General features: G+C 52.9%; 2 protein-coding genes across 2 annotated transcripts; one reads left to right on the forward strand and one right to left on the reverse strand.

Moving 5' to 3' along the window:
* Positions 1 to 3,209, reverse strand: NGA_0456500 (uncharacterized protein; the record flags this gene model as incomplete). Its single annotated transcript, XM_005853400.1, has 5 exons — positions 1 to 804; positions 1,624 to 1,640; positions 1,847 to 1,871; positions 1,937 to 1,960; positions 2,109 to 3,209. Coding segments are annotated over 5 exons (1,971 nt in total), but the record flags the coding sequence as incomplete, so codon positions are not given.
* A 382-nt stretch (positions 3,210 to 3,591) lies between these two features.
* On the forward strand, positions 3,592 to 10,467 carry NGA_0456400 (uncharacterized protein; the record flags this gene model as incomplete). The annotated part of the gene is made up of 8 exons (XM_005853399.1): positions 3,592 to 3,724; positions 4,152 to 4,234; positions 5,175 to 5,420; positions 5,663 to 6,203; positions 7,903 to 8,137; positions 8,314 to 8,437; positions 9,579 to 9,612; positions 9,767 to 10,467. Coding segments are annotated over 8 exons (2,097 nt in total), but the record flags the coding sequence as incomplete, so codon positions are not given.
* Positions 10,468 to 10,470: the final 3 nt, after the last annotated feature.

Genomic DNA, 10,470 nt, shown 5'->3' on the forward strand with positions numbered 1-10,470 from the left:
CCCCATGTGTGCCCCGGCTCCCGTATTCGACTGGGGAGTAAAGCCACCGTACACGGCTTGGCCCACCTCTGGACGTATTCTAAGCCGCAGGGGCTGCCCTTCCACCGGGGTCCCGTTCAGCGCCTGGAAAGCCGCCTTGGCATCGTCCTCCCCCGCCAACTTGATGTACCACAACCCATGCTCACACCGGACTTCCAGCACCGCCTCCGCCCACTTTTGAAAGAGCGCGCGGACGTCCGGTTCTGTCACGTCGGGAGGGAGTTCGCGCGCAATGATGGTGCTTCGCGCCACCCGGGGCCTGGCGCCTCCGCCGTCGTCTGAGAGCTGCACCAAACGCGACATTTGCACAGCCTCCACCAACACTCTCACCACATCCTGCCCGCCCTCTGCACTCAACTCCCGCCCTTCCTCCTTCCCGCCCTCACCCTTCTTCCCTCCGCTCGTCTTCTTGGCCGTGCTCCAGGCTGCTTGGATCTCAGCCAACTGAGCCAAGACGGGCAGAGGTACGGAACCCTGCGTGTTTAAAGTGCCCGACAAAACCGGGTGCACCGCAAGTTTGGAGGGAGAAAATAGATCCTCCACTACCTCCCGGAGAGCTACTGCCAATGTACTGCCGCCGCGGCCGTTGTCGGCGCTGCTGCTGCTTTTTGTGGTGCTGCTATCTGTGCTGACCGCCGGGGCGGTGGAAGAAGGGGCCATGGCCAGCGTTGCCAAGGTTGCATCCTTTTTGCTGTCTGTCATGACAGTCCCTTCACGTTCGTGGTGATGACCAAGCAGGCCCCGAATGTCGTCGTTTTCTGAGGCCTGGTGGGCGCAACGTCTGTACTCCGCTCCTGAGACTGCACACTCACGACTGGTCAGACCCGCCCTCCACTGCTGCCGCAAGATGCGCCGTCAACAACACCAGTGTGACAAGCGAATGCCTGTGCGTAAGTCGACGAGCAAAGAGACCGACGGGAACCCACAATTAGGGCGGCGGCGGCACAGCACAGGAGGGCTGGGGGAGGCAAGTAGAAGAACGAGTATTCCGGCTGCAGCGGAGAGTGTGTGGTGGAGGGGGAGGTGAGGACAAGGTTTCTCAAATCTCAAGCGCGGTTCTCTCCAAGGAGAAAACAGAGCATGAGAAATAAAAAGCAAAGGAAGCTTGTGGGCCGTGTGGGCATGTGCATGGACACGAAATGGGGACGCAGGCTCTGGTCCTTTCCGGACTATCGAGAGCCGCCGAAGCAGTCTCTCCCCCAGCGCCTTCGTCGGAGGCGAGGAGATCCGAGCTATTCACTCGAAGCCACCACCAGGGCAGCCATCGGAAAGGTAGCTGCTTCCGACCAAACAAGTGTGCGGTGCGCATTTTCCTTTGGGTGGACAATTTTTTTCTGGTATTGTGTAGGACTGTTTTTTTTCTTTCCCAGCGTTGAAGTCGCTGCGAGCTAGGATTCACAATCCGATGTCGTTTCTCTACTGAAATTCCTAATTATTTTGATAACACAATTTGATGCATAGCGTAGGTTATCCCTCTGATGGAAAACCTACACAAATATTTTTTACACCTTATCAATTTGATTGAGACCTCAATACCAGTGCATCAGATTTTATCCCTTGTTCATTCCGCAAGCCACGACATACCTTGCCGGATTTCAGTCCTAGTTTTTCAACGTGTTGCGAAGGCTGGGAACAGGATACTGCTGCTAAGCATAAATTTCATTTCGTATTATTAGAAATATATTATCATGAGGTTTATTTAAATTTAATCTTCAGTTCCTGATGTCGAATGGCCGGTGTGAAATGAAGAGAAAGAATCAGCGCTCTTCTCAAGACAGAAAAATTGAAAAGATCACGATTTTCTTACTAGTTCCACCACAAAAGAGACGCGTCTGAGAGCTGTAGCTACAAATACATGCGTCACATTTATTTCATGCATTAACCATTACCTTCATACATCAGTCCCGCCATCATCCCAGGCCTGGTCATGTGCACGATTGTGCAACGCTTTGACGTCCCCTTGCATCTATCCCAGCTGGGCGCTCCCAATTTGAACATCCTTTGGTCGCCAAATGAAATACGTCTCTTCTACCCTCCAAAGAAGCAAATGCCTCCTCCGGGTACCATACACCAGGAGCCACCTTGCCATCAAGCACTTGCGCCGCAAAAGCGGCGATGCCCTCCCCCACGCAAGTTTCCAAATCCTCGTGGGCATACAGGGCTGTTGCGGACTCCGTTCCTCCCTTACTCGTCGCTGTTACGCGCATTGCATTTGCAGTTCCTACCAGCGTGTCCACAAGGCGGACCAAGGGCTCCGACACTACAGCCAAGGCCTGCATCAACGCTCGGTCTTGCAAAATCTTGGCGGGAAGCATGGCCATGCCTTTCAGTAGGTAGTTCCAACCATTTGGCGCTGTTCCGAAGAAAGTCGACACGTTTGGCACCCCCAAGACTCGGTGGCAACTGAAAGCCTCGAGCAGATTCATGCGGAACACTTGTCGCAGCCCAATCCCTTTCCCAAAGTCGGCCTTTCGAAAGTCTGAAGCTGCGTCATAGTAGTGTGGGCGACCGTTGACGTAGGCCAGGACCTTCTCCGACAATATTAAAAACGTGGCACTCAAAATTGTCGTGCCTGCACCTCCACTTCCTGAGGTAAAAAACTCAAATTCGATCTTGTCGGTGGCCTCGATTCCGCCTACGGCTTCAGCTACATCGACTGCCATAAGAGAAGATATTCCCGGCCACACGCCGGTGGAAATGAGACAGGGCACGTTTCCTTTCCGCGCCTCCCCATCGTAGCCTTTGGCGAGCTGTGCGAGGTGTATGTCGTCACATACATCCACGTACGGTACTTTCAAAATAAGAGCCGCTTTGAGAACTTCAGGAGCCATCCGTCGCTGAAAGGGTCCAGCGGTGTGTATGATTAAGTCAGGCCGGTGCGAGGCCAAAGCTGCCAAAAGTCCTATCCGATCCTCATGGTCCATGGGGACGAACTCCACGTCGTCGAACGTGTCCGCACCGTTTTTCTTCGACTCTAAGCTCATCCATCGCTCTTTGGCTTTCTTAAACTTGGCTGCATTTCGACCACCGACGCTGATAAGGTTCTTCGTGCCTCCGGGAAGCCTACGAAGGGCCCGAACCGTCGACCCCCCAACTCTACCTGTTGCCCCGATGACCAAGACACGCTTTGGCGCATGATCCAAACCCGCAAGAGGGGGGGACGCCATCATAGTAAATGCATTTGCGACCATTGTAAAGGCCATGAAGGAGGTAATCGGCAACGAGCGCATCTGAATTTCTATTGTCTTTCCTCGGTAGAGGGAGGGGAGGTTTACCTGAACGAAATGAAGGCGGTGGCTGGAAGTAGTAGTGCTTGAAGCTTAAGGAAAGGGCGTGCTGCTGCACCACCACAAAACAAGTTCTGTAAAGTGACCCTGTGCGTGCGTGTGTTTTGAATGCTGGCTTATTTTCCGACCGCAGGTGGTTAGGACCGAGATCATGCGGATCGATGCTCACCGTCAACGTTACGGTGACGAACAACAACATCGGACAAAATGCTTCCCTCCTTTTTCACAAACACATCACAAAAATTAATCCTACTGCACAAACAGTGAGTATGCAACATTCTTGGAGAACTGCAGCATTCCATTCTGCTCGTCGTCGGAAGGTGGGAGCAAGTTCCTTTTCAACCTCCTCCACCAACCAGGAGGAAACAAGCACTTTGCTTGCGTGCGCCCTCGACAGGGTGAGACTAGAAGGCACTTCCACAGGAACCAACCTCATTGCTTATTCCGGGGGGGTCGATTCCAGCCTAGTTGCTGCATTGGTGCGGCAGGTCTTCCCAAGCAACTCGGTCGCCTGCATCGGCTTGTCAGCATCACTGCCCGACAATCAACTTATTCTGGCACGTCAAGTTGCGGCCCACATTGGAATCCCGTTGCGGGAGGTCCCAACATACGAGGGTTCTGCGCCGGAGTACGTTGCTAACCGGGGAATGAGCTGTTTTCATTGCAAAAATCATTTGTACACGGCCCTACAAGCTGTGGCTGCAGTGGCAGGGACGCACATGAACGGCCCCCTGTCAAGCAACTTTTTGCATTCCAGTCAAAAAGGGAGCACAGAAACTCTTCAACATGTCAAATTGAACGGTGCTGACGCTTCCGCACCGTCAGTGGTCGCGCTGTTCAATGGCACCAACGCGGACGACAGTCGGGACCCCACCAGGGTGGGGCTCAAGGCGGCAACGAAGTTCAAGGTGCGAAGCCCGATAGACCATTTGACCAAAGGAGAGGTTCGATTATTAGCCAAGGCGATGAATCTGCCCAATTGGCGGCATGCTGCAAGCCCCTGTTTGCGATCACGGCTCGCTTTCGGGGTTCCAGCCCTGGAAGCTCATTTACGGAGAGTCGAGACCGCGGAAAGAATAGTGAAGGCGACGCTGGGGGGAAAATTCGACGATAAAGAGGGAGAAAGCGGGTTCAACAAGCTAGGTGTTCACCACAATGTGCGGGTCAGACTCATGGCGCGAGGGAAGGCAATGATCGAGCTAGATGTGGAGCTACTTGAGATTGCTGCGTCATATTTATCCACATTTGAAGGACGATTTAAAAAGGAGCTGGGCTTTACCGAAGTCAGTTTACGAGCGTTTAAGAGCGGGAGTGTGAGTAGTATCACGAAAGTTGCCAGCGGGACGTAGGGAGGGGGAAAAGGAGCGAAGCAGCCTGGGAGGAAGGAAAGTAATGGAGTGGTCATCTACAAGTCGGAATGAAGCTGCTGGTCTCATCTTTGATCCTGTCAAGCGACAATGACAGCGGACAGGTGTATTTAACATGTAAAAAATTCATGCCAGAATTGCAAGGTCTCTGCGTTCAGTGCTCCGTCCCCCTTGAGAAGAATTGCTTCTATTAACTTTCCCGTTGTGGGTATACAAATCGTCGTCCACTTTCTCGAATCACGGAAATCACACCTGCCAAGCTATCAACCGGGGCAGGCTGATCGCGACGCTTCCTTCTTGTGTTGCCTTAGTGTCTGCTTGGCTGCCTATGTGACGTCACTGTCTTCGTTCTTCGCCCGTCTCGCAGTCGTCTGCTTGCCAAATTTGCACATACCTCAGGCTGGACCAGCCTCGTCTTCCAATCAAGTGTGGCTTTGCTAGTGGACATGATACTCACTCACAGAAATGCTTAGATTCACAGGTGATGGCGCACACGATCTCCAAAGACCATTCCCGTCTGGTGTTTTGCCTCTACCGCCTGTTGCTGCGCGATGCCCGGCGGGTCCGGCATTCACGGGCCCCCTTTGTATTTCTTCAGGAGCGTCCCAGCCGCGAACGCTATTCTCATCTATGGGAAATCACGCCGGACTATGACGCGAATGTGCTGGACAACTTGCTTCCTTCCTACCTGCGGCATGAATTGACGACGTGCGAGCTCAAAGCTCAGGTAAGGGGTGCGGCCTGCACAGGACGCATGTTGGCCGGTGCCCGGAAATATGGATGGATCCTCATTACTTGGCAGATCTGACGTGAAGGGGAACGATAGTAAGGGTACCTCGTGGGCAATGTCAAGACCTTGGCATTCAGCACCGCCTCGCGCGGATGTGCCCCGGTCTCACCGAGCTCTCTTTGACATTGTCCTTTCCCTCACGCCTCGCTATTTGGCGTCTTTTTCTTCCGTGTGCACAGGACTTGGAGCGTATCATCAAGGCCAATTTCCGTCGTTTCCGGTCGTTGGGAACCTCAGAAGAGAGTCCCAACCCCAAACACCACGTTACCCTTCCATCGGGCCCCCCCGCCACACCGACAGAATCACCACGCCACAGTTCGGGCCACAGCAGGAGGCGGAGCAGCAGGATGCGTGGCGCTAATATCATGCCCATACCGCCTCCCACGTTGGACCAGGTCCTCGACGACACGATGGCCTTAACCCGGACCATGGCCGAGCAACTCTCGCTTTTCGAAAGCACTAGCGTCACGGAATCCTACGGAATCCGCGTCATAGCCACCGCCACCACGGCCCTGGACCAACAGCAACAGCAACAGCAGCAGCAACAACAACAAATGCAACAGTCGGGGGCTGTGCAGCCTCCGCCTCCCTACTTTTTTTTTTACACCATCCGGGTCGAGAATCGAAACCGGCGGGCCTCTGTCCAATTGATGGGACGTCATTGGATCATTCAGGACGAACAGGGGCGAGAGACGGACTCGGTGCCCAAGGGCAGTATTGGTAGGTTCAGTGGGAGAGGAAGGGACAGGTCGTGGGGCGGTAAGGCGATGTTGGACTCTTGGAGTTCTTCGTTGAGGCTCTTACCCACTCAAGATGAGGTATCGCTTGCCTTAAGTTGTACAATGTGGCGTTGGAAGCAGGGCCCAGACCCTTGTGCATCGAGTTCCCCTCCCTATATACCCGTTGGAACTCTTGCCGCAAATTGATCAGAAAGCTCTCCGTCGCCAGTACCTCCGGGTATTGGAATCCTCACGTTCCCCACTCTTTCCCTCTCTGCCCGGACACAGGTGTGGTGGGCCACGAACCGATTCTAAGGCCCGGGCAAAAAGTCGCCTACATGAGCGGTGCAAAACTTCCCACGCCGTACGGGAGCATGCAAGGGTCTTTTCAAATGGTCAAGCGGGGGGGGGAAGGCAGCAGTGTGCCCGACAAGTTCGATGCTCGTGTCAGCCCTTTCCTCTTGAAACAGACCTGAGCAAGCGACAAGTGTGGACAGTTGCACATAAAATGGATGGAAATGTTTGTGATGATCCCGAGTCGAGGATCATGAGTACGAGGAAACAAGTTTATTGCTGAAATATACGAGAACGCAATATTCGATGGGTTTGTGCATGGAACAAATGGGACAAAGCTTGTTGTTTTCTTCTACATTATCGCACAGTCTGGCCCAGGTTTCTTTCCGCGCTGTACCAATATTGCATGAAGTTCTCGTTTGGAACGTTCAAATGTCTCAATAAATCGAGCGCGGTCCTCGATTCTCGTGTAGGTTATGTCGTGGATGAGCTTGTTACGGATGGTGGCAAGGAAGCGCATGCGTCGCATCAGATCGTCCGGCAATGGAGAGTCAGAATGCTGTACCCACGTTATCTTTTCGTGCAGCCCTTTCCCATCGGCCCCCCATTCTTGCTCCAAGAGGTGCTCCAAATCTTTGCTTGTCTTGATGGCCAGCTCGTAGTCGTTCTTGGCATAAGTGGGACTCGTCAAAAACTTGAAAATCGCCGCGATTGCGGCTCCCAACTTTACCATGGCAAACGCTGATGCGGGGGACTAGTTGACGATGCTCAAGGGTACCGAGGCAGGGTGGGCAAGGAAATTGGAAAGGGAGCAGTATCCAAACAGGACGGGAACGAGGCCAACGGGGGGGAGGAGGTTAATTCAACAGCTGGGGCAGAGAATGTGTCCGGCAACCCCTAGACTACCACTTTGCCAGCATTTATCGTGCCTGCGATATGTGGAGGGCATGTTAATGTCAGTTTGTAGAGATATGCCATACCCAGTGCACAAAAATCTTTGGCATGGCGTTCAAAGACGCAACTTTCGGGGAGCAAACGAGTAGTAGTGCAGTAGCGTCACGCCGTGGGGAACGGGGGAGGGGAAAAGCTAGAGTGTGACCGCTACGTATTTTGACTGGTTTTTACCTTTATTGACCTCTTTTAAACTCAAGAGAAAAGCGTATTACCGGCTGACTTGTGTGGAAAGCGAGCTAATAAAAGTCTACACTGAGCGCGCAAAGGTAGGCGCTGGGCACGTCGTGCCATGTTGAGGCACATAAAAGAACTTTTCCGTATTCCTGCCTTGCAAAATGGCGTTGCTATCAATAAAGGTACGCCAATGAATCATGAAGAAATGCTGTGTGAAAGGATACGCGTCAAATTTGAACTAACATTGACGACGTGTAACACCTTTGAATCATGCCCAGCACCACTACCAATACTATCGATCGGCAACCTCGACAACGACAGCTCCATCAGCAAGCTGAAGTGGTCCGTGTTCACAGACCGCAGTATCGGAGGGAAATCAGAAGCCTCTTTCGAAGTTTCGACGACAGGAAATCATCCTATAAACGAGACCGATGGGCACACGGGCGAGATTAGACCCCCATCTGCGACCTTTTCAGGTAACCTTTCCAATATGCGGCCCGCAGCAGATCCCACGTAAGTCATGTATAAGACTATCAGTCAAGATTTTGGAAGCTCGAAGGCACCTTTGGGTAAAACAGATCCTTGGCTACAGAACTCTTGACGTCCTATCTTACATTGACGCCAGAAATTTTATTTTGTTTCAAATTTCTCTTGGACACCGCACTTCCTCTTCCGGCGTGTGTATGCAGCGTCAAGCGTACAGGTTACTGTGCTCTGAAGGTCGAAATGCCCCGGTCTTTCCGAGTGGAGGGCTACGAAGGCCTCGAGCTTACAGTGAGGACGGACGGTCGGAGCTACATCACTAATCTTGAGGTAAGACACTCAAATAGCCAAGGAAAGATTGTATGGAGCGAGACGTATGAAAGTTGTTGCGCGGAGGTGGTTGTCTCTAGTAGCTTTCATTGCATTGATCTTCAAGTTGGAACGAGATTTAATTGCGCCGAGTCGTTACTTACCCCCCTCGCTACGATCCTGTTTTCATCATGCAGGTGGAAAGTTTTTTCCCAGATGAACTTTATCAAGGTTATATCACAGGTTTGCCTGGCGGCAAATGGTTGACGATCCAATTGCCTTTTCAGGACATGACCCTGACACGCCTAGGCCGAATGTCCTACATTCAAAAAGAGCTTGACAGCACCTTTACATTGGAATCTATAGGATTTTTGATCGCGGACGGGAAGACAGGCCCTTTTTGTCTGGAAATCGCGAATGTTGCGGCTGTGGGGAGGATTCAGGGTCGTCCGCTGAGAAAGCCATCGATGAGCGATGGGAATGGGTTGAAAAAAGAAGAACGCGCGGGCACAAACCTTGAGGAGGATAAGAAAACGGGTGCTAGGTCGGAGGAATCTCAATAAAGAAAGGTCTCCAAATGAACGGAACAGGAAATGGGAATGTTCAAACAAGAGAAATAAGAAGAAAAAAGGAGTGTGCCTGTGCTTTAAAGGGACCGACTATTTTTTTATCCGCACTAAAGTTGAGCCATCTGACAGATTCTTACTTCGTTAATATAATTCCCGTGTTTGAATGATCCATCGTGAACCTGCCAGAGTACACAAAGTCCATATCAGCACACCTTTAGGTCCGCCAGCCCCTCTTTTAAAAGCTCGATCTCGATCTTCTTCCTCGTTGCCCACAGGGGCGTACTCCACACAACGACGTTGCAGGCACCACGTTCCCACGACTGCATGCACAACATTCCAAAACATGGTACCCGCGGCTCAATTTTCTCGTTCGTCATGACCTACAGGGCGGCTTGGCTTTGCGGGACACGAGGAAAGCATTTTCTTTCAGCAGCAGCATCATCATCATCATCACCTTTTCGACGGCGTCAAACCCTCCGGGAGAGTATATCGCCTTGCCCATTCGAAAATGCGTGCGTCGCACGCATACCTCTTTTCCATGCTCATAGTTGCACTTATAAGCCTAAGCCACGTGGCCTCTTTTCGTTATCTAGCCTCATCATATTCTGCCAAGGCTGCAAGTCCTAGGTAAGAAAGCCGGCAACGTGACCAAAGTTATTAAAGGCGTCTGTCCGGACCATTTTGATCCTTTATGGCACGGAAATGTTTATGCCGCGGTTGGTACTTAAGTACAGTCGTTCTCTCATTCACTTCCCTTGACTTAACAGGCCGGGTACAACAGCCTGCCCATCTCTCAACTCCGTCGACATTACCTCCCCCTCAGCCTCCTCGCCCCCCCAACCCCAGTGCCCAACGTCCTACGCCGAGTCTGCAGCCCCCACCCCGCTCACTCCTGTACTGCGAGAGACCTTCGACCGCACAGGATTCTTTTGTCCGTTTCGCACCTTCGGGGTGCAAGCACTGGCCCCTGCCTCCTCCCCCTCGAAGCCTCTGCTCCTGTATCTCCCAGGCCTGGATGGTTCCGGCCTCACCGCCTTTGTCCAATACCCCTCGCTGGCAGAGGCGTTTGAAGTCCGGTGCATGACCATGCCCACCACAGACAGGAGCTCTTTCTTGGACCTGATCCATCTGGTGCGGACGGAGATCCGATCTTTCCCGGGCAGACGCGTCTTCGTCATGGGAGAGTCCTTCGGCGGCCTTCTCGCCCTCGGCACAGTCTTGGAGCGTACAAAACGTCCCGATGTCAGGGACACTGCAGACATCCAGGGCGTGGTCCTGGTAAATCCGGCTACCTCCTTCTCGCGCACTATTTGGGGCAAGGTGGGTCCTCTCATCACCAAGCTCCCTCAGCCCTTCTACAGCCTCAGTCTTCTTCCCATCGGCCTTCTCCTTGTCGACGGAGGCCAAATCAAAGGCTTGATCAAGGACGCATTCGTTCGACTCCAAGAAGCCGCTCCCACCCCCTCCGGGCGCGCCCCCTCGCCC

The sequence above is a fragment of the Nannochloropsis gaditana genome, assembly GCF_000240725.1.
Source record: "Nannochloropsis gaditana CCMP526 unplaced genomic scaffold scaffold914, whole genome shotgun sequence".
NCBI lineage: Eukaryota > Eustigmatophyceae > Eustigmatales > Monodopsidaceae > Microchloropsis > Microchloropsis gaditana.